Raw genomic sequence first — 15,588 nt, forward strand, 5'->3', positions numbered from 1 at the left:
CTCTTTCTCCACACTTTGACTCCTTAAGAGCTGTGTGGGGAGTGCGCACCTCCGTCTGATTGACCTGAAACGGTGCCAGTGCAGTTTAGGGAGGCACTGCTTCTGCTACTAACACCCAGGCAGCTATCGGAAATTCCTGTAGGCCAGCTGCTGAAGGAATCCACTTCAACTCATCGTCACTGGTCTGCAGCAAATTCATGATGTAGACAAACCACGCACCTTGGGAGAGTTGTATTTCATACCGTAAATTAAACTGTGTCACTTCCCTACAGCAAGACGGCTCTGGATACCGTCCCAGTTCGGTCTCTTTCATGTATCCCACCCCCCTTTCTTTGCAAGTTTGTGCTTACTCAGCCACTTTGATGCTCTCTCCTTTTCCCTCTCTCTCCCCACTTTGCCCCCACCCCATACTGTCTACAGCTTCTGTGCCTTCTCTCCTCCTTTCCTCCTCCCCATTCCTTGGCAGCCCCACCTCTTATGCTTTCACCACTCCTTTTCTCCTCCTCCCTCACAGTTAGTGGCTTGAAAACTTTTTAAAAGCTCTTGCAGCGCTTCAAGTTAGGATGAAAAAGGGGTTTTTGTTTTGTTCTGTTTTTTAAATGAGTTCTCAGCACTTTTCTTTCAGGAAAGGGGGAAGGAAAGGACGTCACAAGACAAAAGAGCAGGGGACTTTTAAAGTTTAAATAGGCAGGTTGGGTGCCTGAAGAAGTTTCTGCCTTTTGGGTTTTAACCCTCTGAGGAACTTTGTTTGACTTTCTTCACTGCTGACAAGCAAGGTAAGGATGGAAAAGGGTTTGGGTTTGATCGGGGGTTTTTAACTTCAAGTTAGTTCCAAGCAAATCTTTTCAGAGGACTGTGAATACCTCAGACTTTAAAGAAATGAATATTTTAAGTGCAAGAGTTTTATTACTGTTCTTAAAAAAAATAAAATCCTGTTACAGCTGCAAGGACTCCTCTGGGTGTCCCTCTTTGGGGGCACATTTTAAATGTACCTGAATTTTATCAGAGAAATGTATTTGGGGGAGAGATATCATTTATTTCAGTTGATTTAGGTGCTTCATTTTCACACTGTAACATTCTATTTGCCAGGTTTTTCCATCTCGTTTACCAAGGGAGCCTGTTTTATTGTACCTCACCCCATATAACAAAAGAAATTCTTTTTCTGGAGAGAGCATCCAACTTTGGGGCACAGTAATCACATCACAACAGTGTTGTGATCTCTCAGTTGCTTTGAAAGGGTCATCAAGTTAAAGCAGTTAGATCCTACCTCAAGTATTTCCAAATACCCCCTCTCAGCACACGCGTACACACATTTCACTTTCATATGGAAATCATGGCTTGTCTTTAATAGTTCATACAATGCAAGGTCCTTAATTAGGGGCTTTGTTCAACTGCTGCATGGGCTTCTGTTAACTCGTAACGGGATGTCTTTCAGGCGGCCTTTGCTTATTTCCTCCTTATTTGCTATTTTGAACAATTGAGCTAAAAATTGATGGGGATTTCAAGGGAATCTGTACAGTTAGTGTTCAACCCCAGATATGGACTGTGTGGAAGGGATCTTATATCACCGCAGGCTGGCAATGTTTGCGAAACCTTTTGGTTACTCTAGACTGAAATTGCGCATTACCAAAGTCTTTCAGAGAATACTGTCTCTGTCTGCATCAAGCTACATTCCTGCAACCTCTTATGAAAACCATAGTGTAGGATTGGAAAGGAAAGAGTCTTGGCATCTACCTTGAAGCTGTTTTTTTCCCTTTTGAAGGTATAGCAGGGAGGCTCTCAGAGTCCCTGCTATGAGTAAGCTTCTTGTCATTCAAGGCAACAAAAGTGGATTTTTAACATCACTTTCCCCCCCCTTTCAACTTTCACACACTTTTATGCCCAGTTTCACCTCTCCGATCAGGTTCTGCTGTAGTATACGTCGCTAGTCCTTCAATCTAGTGCATTGTGTTTTAGAAGCAGAAGAATGTTCACAGAAAGATTTGTTAACGCCAACAAGGTCAACCAACAGAGGAACATGTCTCTGTGATTTCAGAAATCTGTTTGTTTCTCAGGGAGGAAGGAGCTGGGGGGGGGGGGCGGGAGAGAGAAGGAGCTGACCTGCCTTGAGCTTCCATTCAGCCATATTAACATCTGGAGTTTTGAAGCCTCCAGACTTTGAAACTGTTTACAGTAATGTTTGCTGGAGGTTGGGGGGGGGCGGTTGGCCGTGTTCAAAGCTAAACATTGGCGCTGAGCCATGATACCTAACTAGAATACAAATGGGAGAAGGATGAACAGGCGGAATTTGAAAGGGTCAAGGGGAGATGATGGGGAAAAATCTGAGATTTTAAGAATAATGCACTCTGTACCAACCATGATAAAGCAGCAATCATTAGCAATTATTATTCATTACTTTTAAGCGTGCAAAAGAACTGTACTGTTCATCCTTTCAGAGAAGCTCTATGAAGTGGGACGCTTCCCATTTTATATGAGGGGGTGGAAAGTGAGCCTTAAGGAAAAGCAATCTTAGAGAGTGGTTAACTGAGCAAAGAAGCAAAGGGGCCTATGTATCTTTGCTCAGAATTTATTTCAGGGAGATGTGCAGCACAATCCTCCTGTATTTAATGGGTCTTCCTTGGTGAGTGTCTTGCTGCTATGACTTTGCAGTAGAAATGAGCTCAGAATTGCAGTCTGACTCCCCATATCCTACACAGTCAGTCCCACAGAGTCAAGTGGTTTACTCAGAGTTACTACTGCTTAAAGATGCACGCACTCAAACAGATGCCAATCAAGTAAACGCACAGCTCCATCCAGCAGGCAATGGCTCTCCTATCTGGCCTGAAAAACAAGCTGTTTTTGAAGGAAATGCTCCTTGGGGTTGAGTAGAAAGGCACTTGCATGGATAACATCTGTTCACCACCAAGTAATATTTCTGAGTAAACAAATAATCTCCTCGAATCATGCATAGATTGGGCTATCTGATATGTTGTTTGCAGGCCTTTTTATGAATGATTACAGGGCTTCCTTAGCTGTTGACCTCAGTACCACAGTTGAAACTCCTCATGCTGCTTTTCCTCCTTGCATTTGACTCTCCCTGCATCTAACAAAGGAGCTTGGCGCCTTATGCCTTAATTTTCAAGGTGTTAGCTGGACTCCCTGTTGATCTCATGCTTTGGTAAAAGTGTGTGTGTGGGGGGGGGGAAACCTCGCTCTCAGTTATTGGACAGACCTTGGAGATTCAATTTTGGGACTGAAGAAGGGGAAGAGCCTTATTGTCCCATTTCTCTGCATACTGATTTTGGTCCCAAATGTAGTCCCTTTAGTGATTGATTGCATTTCTTTTTATCTCACCTTGATCCAAAGAGATCAGGAGGTATGCAAGGTTCCTTATCTCCCATTTAATATTCACAACAACCTTGATGGGTAGTTCAGGCTGACAGAAGGTGACTGGCCCAAGGACACCCAGTGTTCTTTGTAGTTCAAATGGGATTTGAACCTGAGTCTCTGCAGCCCAAGCCCACTGCTGTAACCACTGCAGCCCACTGCCTCTGTAGTGAAATCCTACACATTTAAGACCATTAGTGTCTCAGCTGGATCTGGGTTTGTAGCCTTGTTGGACAGTAGGAAAGGCATTTTGGGTCCTTGGATATTTTTTTAAAAAAACCCAACAACTGTAGATCTAGGCAAAATGTCTTTTCCGGCTTGCATGTGAAATTGTCTGTTATTTTTCTCTGCTCACCAGATCTCATTTTCCATATCCAGCCTGGTCCTCATTGGTAAATCACTACCCATATCTTTTCTTAAGAAGTTCTCATGCAGTTTCTGACCCTCTCTTTATTGTGTCCTGGTTACTCTTTGGAAATGCCTACATCTCACATGCTTGTACTCTGTTAGAATTCCAACAGGTAGCTGGCTGAAAGCACAAGTAGTCCCAGTTTTTTCTGTAGGATTTTATGTGAACCAAAGAACTAGCCAGCCAACTGCAATATGCGCACATGCTCCCCACCACAATCCCTCAGGACCATGACAAATCCTTCCTTCTGACCTTCTGACATTATGCTCAGTCATCATCCTAGAACACTGAAAATGTCTTGTGTGCCCTGGAAAACATGAGCCATAAGTTATGGCACATGGCACAGCTTCACTTTCCCAATTGTGGTTTGCAGATCAAATTTTTCCTGCATGTGGTCACTTAAACGCTAACCAAGTAGTACAGCCATTATTTTATTTCTATGACATGCTTTTTTTTCTGAAAAGACACTAAGGACAGGCCCCTTTTAAGATTGGATCTACTGTTCTGGCACCTCTGATTGCTACTCGTTATTTGTATGGGTTGCTTCAGACGTGATGGTCCCACACAGCCAGCAGAATGTACAGTTCTTTCCCTGTTTGGCTGGTGGAACAACATCAGTGCCTCTAAAGGAGGGAAATAAGCAGAGATGTTGCACAAGCAGTGGATACACATCCACAGCGTGTGCATAACTTCCCTCCATGAGTTCCCCAGGGGATGCAATAATCCTGCGCCACCAGCCAAGTGAAGTGGCTGCACGTTCAGCTGGTTGTTCGGGATCACCCCATGCAAAGCTTGCCTTGAGCTGGTCTCCGGAAGTCTCTGTGTGCCTGACAGGGAGCGACGCAGAGCTAGTGCTGACTGTGTGGAACTCACATCTGGTCTGGTGGAGCGAGAGCCGGATTGCGGCACAGGGAAAGGCACCTTGCATTTTCCACAGATACTTCCCAAGGACTGAGCCAGCAGCGCAGCAGCCTTCTGTATGCAGAAATAGAATGCAGTAGAAATCCGGCCGAAATCATCTTTTCATCACTGGGCACAACACTGCAAACCACTGCAGACAAAACTGGGATTCCACCTGCCCAAACTATACGTTGCCAAATCATTAGTTGGTTTTTCAGCGATTGGTTCCTGAATTGTAGCCACATTTACTTGGAAATATCGAAGTTCAATTGGTTATTCTGCTAACTTTTCCCAATCAAATGACTTCAAAAGATCAACAATCCTGTTAATGTTTACAGTGGTACCTCAGGTTAAGAACTTAATTCGTTCTGGAGGTCTGTTCTTAGCCTGAAACTGTTCTTAACCTGAAGCACCACTTCGGCTTATAGGGCCTCCTGCTGCCGCCGCGCCGCCGGAGCACGATTTCTGTTCTCATCCTGAAGCAAAGTTCTTAACCTGAGGTAATATTTTTGGGTTAGCAGAGTCTGTAACCTGAAGCGTGTGTAACCCGAGGTACCACTGTACTGAGAAGTCCCATTCAATTCAATGTTGCTTATGCCCTAGTAAGTGTGTATAGGACTTGGAGATCTATCCTGAATTGACGGAGACTAAATTGGATTTTCTATTTCTCCTGGACCTGCCCTACCATTAGGCAGAATGAGGTAGCTGTCATAGGCAGTTGATTTTGGTGTCCTGAAAAGACAGCAATTTGATAGTTACTGAGAGTTGTGCTCAACTAACTTTTACTCAGAGTAGAACCATTCACATTAATGAACCAAAGTTAGCCATGGTCATTAAGTTTTACTCTGGGTAAAAGTTCCTAAAATATAACCCCAGATTTATTGTTACTGTATTTTTACTGACATGGAGGAGGAAAGGTGCTTGTGGGCTTTTCTGACTGTGATCTCAGACTAATTTTTATGTACTTCAACTTGAGCCAGAAGGAAAGAGCACCATTTGATGCTCTGACTCAGGCAGCAGAATGTCTTGGGCTGGCCCTGCAAGTCTGCCATGCAAATATAAAACCTTCATGGGCTAGGGAGTGTTGGCTTTCTTCCACTTTCAATCCTGCATTGTTAATATTCGAACATGGAACAAGTGACTTGCAAGAAATTAAGATGCTTTTGAAAGTCATGCTTAAAAACCATTTATGCTGCAGTGTGTTGCTACAAAAGTGATTAAGTCAGGGTGTGACAAGTATAAAGCATGATTTTATGCCAGCACTGCAGGAACAGCATGTTAGGAACATAGCTAACATCATAGGTGGGCCAACCTAAACATTTAGGATCAGGGTTTGATATTTATTTACATTCAGTCCTCAGTGGGGATTATAATATGAAAGCTAAGGTGGATATTATTCCAAGAGTTACTTCCATGGTGTATTCACCATGGCCTTTCCTCACAATGATCACATGCCATCTGCAGGATCAAAGGCAGCGTTGCTCCCATGTCCCACTTGTGGAGCTTCCTAGAGGCATCTGATTGGCCGCTTTGGGGAACAGGATGCTGGCCTTTGATCTGATCCAGCAGAGTTCTTCTTGTGTTACCCAGGACTTGTGCTCAGGATCAAACCATTCAATGCAAACCATTCAATCCCATGCATGTTGACTGAAAAATGCCACCCTGTGTTCAACAGAGCACATTTCCCAACAAGTATGCTGTGAATTGCAGAGTTCGTTCATTAGTTGCTACGTATATCAAAATAGTGTCACTCAAAAATTAATAAAACTAAAGACCTACACTAATGCCATGGCTTTTCACTGTGCAGTGCAACTTCTGAGTTGCCTCCTCTCTACATATGTACCCCACACCCTCCTAAAGCTGCCCAGGAGAGTTGAGGGAAACCCCAGAGCAGATCTAGGAGGGGTAGAGGAAGAGGAGAGGGTGGGGAAGTCATATTGTGCAGCTAAAAGTTGTTGCGTTAGAGTAACTGTTTAGTTGTTGAATACCATTCTAATTTCCCCCAAAGGGGGATAGGATTCCTTGTCTCTTTAAAACTGTATCTCTTTTCTTCTGATGAGCTACTAGCAGAGCTTTAGGGATATTTGCAGTGAATAGTTTTGTTGAAAAATATTTGTGTTTTTAGTAATTCACCCAAGGAATGCTTCCTCCTGAAGTAAATACAGTATAGCCTAGAGAAAAAATCAAACTTCATTTTGACTACTAAAACAAACTTTAAAATTATTGATAATTTGAAAAGAAATATTGCTGACATAGAGTTAAACAGCTAAGACTTGGAATATATCTTCCCATATTAATTGGCCACAGAGGAATGTAATTAAAAACAAATAATCCAAAACTTTCTAGCAGTAATGCTTCTTTTGTTTTCAGTCATACTTTCAATCTGAAATAACACTATGCTGTGAAAAAAACAAAGCACCATTAAGCCTGGAGGGAAGTCTCATAATGGCATATTTTAACATCGGCACCAAGCTAGTTAATGAAATCAAGAAGTTATTACTTGACAGTGGAATGGCTCTCTCTCGGATAGAATGAAGAAAAAGGAAGCCTTTCAAATACAAGCTTCATAACTTTCTATTTAAACACTTGTGGCTTGCAAATCTACTTTGCATTCATAGTCACCCCACGCAACCAGGATGACCTACATGTTAAAGCTCCCGCAAATGGTTTCTGCCTCTTGATGAAACCCTTCATGCACAAAACAATGCTACGCAGGGGTAAAATTCCAACATTCACCACAATGTAATGTCACCAATCACTTGTTTGGGGGAATGATATCAGGCACCTTGTCTCTCCCTCTCTTCATGAGTTATGAACACTGTCAAGCTGACAGCACCAGCCACCTGTCCCAGCAGAGAAATCAGTGTGGAATTATGTCCACAAATCCCACTGTTGTATGTTAGGTGCTCAGGACAGGGGCTACAGTCTTAATGACCCACAAACATCTGTTGGGTACATGATCAGTCTTTGGGATGGTAAACTTAGTGGTGAAGCACATGCATGGTATGCAGAAGGTCACAGATCCCATCTCTTTCTTGATCTATAGTATGAAAAGAAATAAACTACATAAACAAATGTGAAATTGCTGAGACCCAGTTAAGAATGCTCAGAACTAGAATTATGGGCACTTAGAACTAGACTCATATTTATGAAAGTGGTAGATTTTCTAGTCTGTGTTTTAGCTCTACTTGCTACCATATCTCTTGCAATCCATGATTCAGGTGTGACAACTCATGCATCTCCCTTTAAGAGCACACTATTTTGACTGTCCAGCAGGCAATACTTGAGCAATTTTTGTTGTTTCTCTGTAGGTAGCAGGCAGTGAAGATGGGTGACTGGAGTGCTCTGGGAAGGCTCCTTGACAAAGTCCAAGCCTATTCCACTGCAGGAGGAAAGGTGTGGCTTTCTGTCCTTTTCATTTTCCGAATCTTGCTGCTGGGGACAGCTGTGGAGTCTGCTTGGGGAGACGAGCAGTCAGCATTCCGGTGCAACACCCAGCAGCCTGGTTGCGAAAACGTCTGCTACGACAAGTCGTTTCCCATCTCCCATGTGCGCTTCTGGGTCCTGCAGTTCATTTTTGTGTCCGTGCCAACCCTCATGTACTTGGCACACGTATTTTACGTGATGCGGAAGGAAGAGAAGCTCAACAGGAGAGAAGAAGAGCTCAAGGTGGTCCAGAGCGAAGGGGTCAACGTAGACCTCCACCTCAAACAAATAGAAATCAAGAAATTCAAGTATGGGATTGAAGAGCATGGCAAAGTCAAGATGCGCGGGGGGCTGCTTCGCACCTACATCATCAGCATCATCTTCAAATCTTTCTTTGAGGTCGCATTCGTGGTCATACAGTGGTACATCTATGGGTTCACCCTGCACGCCATCTACACGTGTGAGAGATATCCATGCCCACACAAGGTGGATTGCTTCCTCTCCCGACCCACGGAGAAAACCATCTTCATCATCTTCATGCTGGTGGTGTCTATCGTCTCCCTTAGCTTGAACATCATTGAGATTTTCTACGTCACCCTCAAGAGCATCAAGGATCGCATGAAGACAAAAAGCAACCCTTTCTCTCCCAACAGTGGCATGAGCCCCTCCAAGGAATGTGGATCCCCAAAATACGCCTACTTCAATGGCTGCTCCTCTCCAACTGCCCCCTTGTCGCCCATGTCTCCGCCAGGATACAAGCTGGTTACTGGAGACAGGAACAATTCGTCCTCCTGCCGTAACTACAATAAGCAAGCCAGCGAACAGAACTGGGCAAATTACAGCGCTGAGCAGAACAGGATCGGACAGGCTGGGAGCACTATTTCCAATTCACATGCCCAGCCCTTTGAATTCCCTGATGATCCTGAGAACACGAAAAAAATGGGCTCTGGGCATGAGCTACAACCTCTCAAGGTGGTAGACCAGCGGCCTCCAAGCAGAGCTAGCAGTCGAGCCAGCAGCAGACCTCGACCTGATGATCTGGAGATCTAACCCTCTGTAGCAACAGTAATACTTAACACAACTATGATATGAAATGCATTAGAAGATGCACATGTGGTGTTCATGCAGTTCCATTGGAGGTGGTACTTTAACAATCTCAGCCTGGAGATTTTAACAAACAAAAAACATTGGGATTTTTTTTTTAAGTGGGAAGCTGGGGTGATTTGGAGACATACAGCACATGTTGGTATTTAAAGTAGTCAGTTTTTAAAATTTTAAATGCTAATTTTAATTTTTTTAAAACTTAGTCAACATTACAGTAGCTGGGTTTGGGTTTGTTTTGTTTTGTTTTGTTTTGTTTTGTTTTAGAAAAGGTTATAAAATGCCTGGATATGTGTGTGTATAATATGCTGATTTTTCTAAAGAGTTTTGTTTTTGTTATACTAAAAACAAAAGTTAAATCTGAGAAAATTCTTTTGGTCAGGATGAAATGGAGATGGTATTCTTTTATTGAATAACTGGCAGTCTTAAGTCAGATTTTGATCATTTTCCTATAAAGAACATTCCATTGTTAATGTGCACTTTGAAGGAAAATTTCCTGGTATAAACTTGTCTGTGTCTATACATTCAATCATTTAATTCCTTGGAATCAATCCATCAATCAATCTACATTTCAGTTAAGGCCCACCCACTATGCTTTGCCCAGTTGTTCCCAGGGTTTCAGACAGAACAATCTAATTGAGAGTGTAGGTTGGAAGCCCTGTTCTGCACCATCATTGCTTGTTATCTTACAATCAGAAGCACCTGCCACCCATTCCCAGGTGTGAAATGTAAAGCTGGACACTGAAGCCATTTTTATTTGTTTAATTTGTGTTTGTTTAATGCTGTCTGCTGTCAGCAAACCAATTTATGACAGAATTCTATTAACGTAAATGAGATGTGAATGGTGAAGATGGAATCCCAGCAACTAGACTGTGGTTAAAATTGATGGGAACACTTCCACTAAGTTCAACAGCATTTGGGGTTAGGTCTAGTCACTGCCACACCAACCCTTTCCAGAGCCCTGATATGCACATATCCAGTTAAATTACAACTGCTATTTAATAGAGAGATCTGTGCATACATCGGAACCCTTATATCTGTGTTTACTTCTGTGTTGTTTTTAAAGTGCCGGGAGTCGATGAACTCTCAAACTAATATGCACACAAAAATTCTTAAGCATTTTGGGATATTATGGGTCACTATGATGTTTACATTAAATAATTTCAGCAGTTCAAACAAGTCAAATGTTAGTTTTACGAATCTTAATATTATTCCCATGTATCCTGTAGTGGATAATTTACCATTTTTACAAAATACGAATGCCATCTTAAGAACCAAGCCCTGACAACCTTTGAAAAACTTCCACTTGCATTCCAAATAGAAGCATTGCTTGAATTGTGAGTAGAACACCGAAAGTCACAAGCTTCAGAAGTTCTCGATTATTTTGCTTCATAAAAGAAATTAAGGAAGAAGAAACCTGCTAGGTTACTGAGTCCATTTCTCTGACTTGTTTTAACTTATGCTTGAATAACAGAGATGATAGTACTGGGGGTGGGGAGGGGGAGGGGGAGTGTTAGCCTGCCAATAATGTGAGAGACTTGGGTACAATTTACACATCCATGTAAATCACACAGTAACTGCAGTTACCACATGATAGTTTAGGGTTACGCACCATAGATCCCATCATTGATGGAACAAAGGAATGTGAAAGAAAGCACTTGATAACTGCAACCTCAGTGGATTGTGTGAATGGACCCTTATACAAACGGCTTTGAGCTGTACTAATAATATGATGCCTACATCTGTTTTTATAGAAACAAGCATATCTTGCTTGTCATTCACTTACAAATCAGTTCAACTATAACATGGTTCAGTTCAATTTTGATAGTTCATTCCTTCTCAGTGACAGCTTTGATATTTGCACATAATTTTTTTTTGTTTGGGGTGTAAGTGAGGCTGAAAGAGTACAATTCTAATTTATTTGAAATATATGCTAAGGAAATATATCAGTTTTTATTTTCTTTTTCAACCGCAGTGCCTTATACTTCAACACAGTTCCACAAGGAACATAGCCTTGGTTTCATTGTGTACCAGTACAGAGTTTTGGGTTAATATGCTAGGTTTTTACTAAGTTGTGTGACATTCCATGTTAAAACCATTGCCAAGCTCATTGATTGCATGTATGCCGCCATAGTTCATCAAATCACCTTGTCTGGAGAGCAAACCTTAGTCAATAAAGTTTAATTTAGTATAAATAAAATTGTCAATAGTCGTTTGTGTGTGTGTGTGTGTGTGTGTGTGTGTGTGTGTGTATAACTTGAAATTAGGTATTAAAAAGGTAGCGTAGCCTGCAGTTTTCATCACAGAGGTATCTCCCATGCTGTAGAGGCAGGGGAGAAAACACACTTGCTGCTCAGTTACACTAAAAGCCAATGCCTTTTGAAACAGGCAGAAATTCATAGTCCTGGTTTGCTTCTCTACAGTTAGGGAAGGGGAGCTGGTTGCTGAAGCAGGTAGAGACCAGCAAGCAAGGAGCATTGGTAAGACGTTGGCAAACAGAGCTATGTGTACCACATGGCCTGTCCTGCATCCGCTAAGACAGTCTGCTGATCTGCAGCATAGGATACTGTCCTGCCACAAGCCTTGAAGTAAGTTTCCTCTGCCAATCCCATCCGCTTCTGCATGTGGAACGGGAGGGGTGGCATCAGACTGGGCATCAGTGGCTGTTCAGCTTGGGCACTGGCAGAGGGCCCCATGGGCTCCAAGCTGCCCCTCACCGGCCTGACACGGCTGTGTTGCCACTTAACAACCTCCGGGTGACCATTTCAGCAGTGGGTGGACAGAGCTGCTGCTTTTGAATGGGAACTAAGGTTGGCTCCTGTCTGCAGTGGCTGTCTACCAACTTAATTTACCCAAAATGCACAAGCTCAGCTGCTGCTGCATAGCAACAGATAATTTTTTAACAAAACCATACCTCACTGGGAGAGTGGGTATATGGGTGTTGGGGGGGCAGGATCAGTAGCTTCAGGCCAAAGGGGGCCCCTGATGCCTGGCCTTGGATGCCATCTGATTCTTCACTTCAGGCAGCAAATGGTCTTGGGCCAGTCCAAGCTGTTGATATCAGCTTCATGGCAATTCATAGAGCTCTATGTACCAACTTGGACCTTAGGTTCTGCATTCTGCCAATTCCCTTTCATCCTCATGTGTGGATGAACAGTGTCCCCTGCCCAGCACAGCCAAGCCTCACAGGATTTGGGGAGAAGCCTTCAGTTACTGATGGGCACATTCTTTTATTCCCATTCCAGGAAAAGTTTGGTGAACCAAGCTTTTCTATTCAGGTGTCCACTACCAAACATTCTGCTTTTGAAATCCATTTTGGATTATAAAATGCCCAGCTCCTCCTTGAAGCTTATCATACACCTTCAGGTTCAAGTCTGGCAATTCCAGAAGTTTCTCCCATGCACAGGTCTCCTCTGTGATCAGTCACCACACAGCACAGGACACCTCTGTACATGTCAGGTTGTGTCTACTGTGATGAAGAAGTTTCTAGAACTGAAAGAGAACTGTGAAGTTTCAGGCTGTTCTCTTGTCTGTTTTTAGTATGGTTCCACCTGACAAAAATGACAAATTCACTTGTGGCAAAATTTCAACACTTTTCTAATGTAGGTTGATCTTACCTTGTGTAGCGCTCCTAGGGATTAGATTTGAATGAATGTGTGAGAGAGTAAGTTATGAAACACAAAACAAAAGCAAGCTAAGAGTCTGGTGCATCATTTAAAAATTGCCCCTTTATGCCAAGAACTCAGGATTCTAGTCAGCTTCAGAATTATACTTTGTTAAGATTAATGTGTGTCTTTACTGTTCCTTCTGCCACTCCTGCGTTCCACACATCAGAATATGCCTGGAGTCCTCTTCCTGACATATTGCAAAATGTTTCACCTGAAGGGGAAGGCACTGATTTTTTTGGCTCTTCAGAACACTTCAGAGCAATGATAATTATTGTGTCATGCAAAAATAATTGCATCCTATGATGTATTTTTATCATTTCAACTTTAGCCAGATACATATGTGCAATCTAAAATCCTCACTCAGGGACAACTTGTATTTCAGGAGTAGGGAGTTGTTGTTGTTTTGTAAGACATTTCTACGTTTGAAAAATAATGTGGGCATGAACCGTCCTTTAAAGTGCAGATTGTGCCCACTGCCTGAAGATTTGCGGTCTTACCGAAGAAAACAAAAGAGAGTAAAAGGGAAGGAGAATCAACAGTAGAAAGCCATGGTGAACAGTTGCCCAAGCAGACCACATAAGAACATAACAAGAAGCCTTGCAGCATCAGGCCAAAGGTGTATCTGGTCTAGCATCCTCTTCTCACAGTGGCCAACCAGATGCCTATGGGAAGCCTGTAAGCTGCTCCCAAGTAAAACAGCACTCTCCTCTCTTTCTGGTTCCAGCAAACTGGTATTCAGAGGCGTACAACCTCTGACAGTGGAAGTGGAACATAGCCATCAAGGTTTATAGCAATGGATAGCCTTATCATCCATGAATGCATCTAATCCTCCTTTAAAGCCATCCAAACTGGTGGCCATCACTATATCTTGAAGGAGCAAATTCTGTAGCTTAACAATGGCCAGCTGAAAGGTCTCTCTTGCCTTTTGTCTGATGTAGAGTGGCTGCTGGCTAATGCTGGAGTCCAAGACAGAAAGGACTTGATGGTTCTTGGGCCAGGCAGGCTATGGGAAAGCTTGTTTTTGGTCTAGCTTCCTCTGCTAAGCCACATAATTGACTATTGCATAGAGGCTTAATTTGCAAATTGTCATTGACAATAGGGTTATGGGGTGTTTTTTTTGGGGGGGGGGGGTGATGTGGTGTTATTTACTGGATTTCCCCCTGAAAGGAGAAATCTGGATTAAATGGGGTGGGGAATATGGACTGTAATTGCGATGCCATCATCATTATATGATGCACAAAATTTGCATGCATGAAGAGTACTAATCCCACAACAATACTCTCCTAGAAGCACCCACTATCTGAGATGGAAGGGACCAGTGGAGGCTGGCCTTTCTCCTTCCTTCTCCTCAACTGCAAAATAACTTCATGTGTGTAAACTCCATTTACACACAGAGGGCTCTGGAGCCTTTCTCAGACACAGAAATAATTACCCTGCCTGGGAAACAAAATGTTTCATGTCGCCATGGGCTGATCTCACTTTACCTTTTGTCTCTGACAGATGCTCAGATACGGAATGCTTATTAAATTGCAGTGAAGAGAATGTGGCTGTCCCTTTAAAAATGCTCAAACCTGGGACTCGGCTACCTTCCTTACTGCCGTTTCTGAGGTTTTTTAAAGGAGCACACAGCAGATTACGCTTGTTTTTTCCATGTTCATAAAACACAGTGAGGTGCCTTTATAGTACGAAAGGTAAATTGACCCTATTTGTTAGGAAAGAGAAACTCTTTTTGACATTATTGCCTCACTTGTGCTGGCAGGACCAAAAGAAAGGAGCCCTGTGTGCGAAATCCTTGCTCTTGGAATGATGCCACAGCCTATATAAGCTGCCCTAACTTGCCTGCAGATTAGCCTTCTTTGCTGCAGTCTCCAGATCAGGGGACTGTAAGGTTAAGTTCTGAACAACTGTTCTATTGCCCTTATGATCCACTTTTCTGCTTAATAGCCAACACAATAGCTTACTATGCTTTTCCATGCCTAGTTTCTGTTTCCCTTGACAGCTGGTGAAAATTCTTTTCTCTTGTGAATTTCTGAAAGGATCTGCCATAAAGTTTGTAACCTGAACGAAAACGACACTTTTGAGTGCTGTTTATCTACTAGTTCCTCATGAAATGCATTGACAAAGATGACAGGCACATCAGGTCTTAAGTACTTAGAGCTTTAAATATATTATTTGCCTCACACACAGTGGTTTAAGCAGACACTGTTCTGAAAAAACATGGAACCCACCTTCCTTACTTGGAATCAGCAAGTAAACCAAACAAAGTATGTTATTTTGCACCCAACAAAAATATGTTATAACTACAATCCTGTTCATACATACCTGAGAGTAAGCCTCACTGAAGTGAAAGTGGCTTCCTTCTGAGTAGACATGCATAAGACTGCATTAGGCATTATAGCCTCAGGAATAATGATAGCCATCACTTTAATTGTCATAATTTATTCCTTTACCTTTCTATCAAAATGCTTGAGGCGCTTAGAATAATTAAAGTGAGAACATTCCGAGATAAAACCGCAAGATAAAGGATAAAGAGAGAAGAGCAAGTGTTTAAACAAACCCTCCAATAAACAGAGGTTTTAAAAAAAGTTTGGCAGGAGAAAGGTCTGCTGGAAAAGAAAAGCCTTTGCAAAGTGGTGTGGTGGGAAGCCATCAGGAAGGGCTCAGGGCTGAGGCTCCCTCAGAGTTCCATAATTTTGGGCCTGGCTACTGAGAAGGCCA

General features: G+C 42.6%; 1 protein-coding gene across 1 annotated transcript; it reads left to right on the forward strand.

The window, feature by feature from the left end:
- The first annotated feature begins 479 nt into the window (after positions 1–479).
- On the forward strand, positions 480–11,402 carry GJA1 (gap junction protein alpha 1). Its single transcript, XM_081186841.1, has 2 exons — positions 480–776; positions 7,987–11,402. The coding sequence occupies exon 2, from the start codon at positions 8,003–8,005 to the stop codon at positions 9,149–9,151; it is 1,149 nt and encodes a 382-aa protein (XP_081042967.1). The 5' UTR covers positions 480–776; positions 7,987–8,002; the 3' UTR covers positions 9,152–11,402.
- Positions 11,403–15,588: the final 4,186 nt, after the last annotated feature.

This window comes from Podarcis bocagei (genome assembly GCF_964188305.1).
Source record: "Podarcis bocagei genome assembly, chromosome: 3".
Taxonomy (NCBI): Eukaryota; Metazoa; Chordata; class Lepidosauria; order Squamata; family Lacertidae; genus Podarcis; species Podarcis bocagei.

Bases quoted from the DNA above. Each gene is read 5' to 3' on its own strand.
- GJA1 (XM_081186841.1), top strand. From the start codon at position 8,003: ATGGGTGACTGGAGTGCTCTGGGAAGGCTCCTTGACAAAGTCCAAGCC.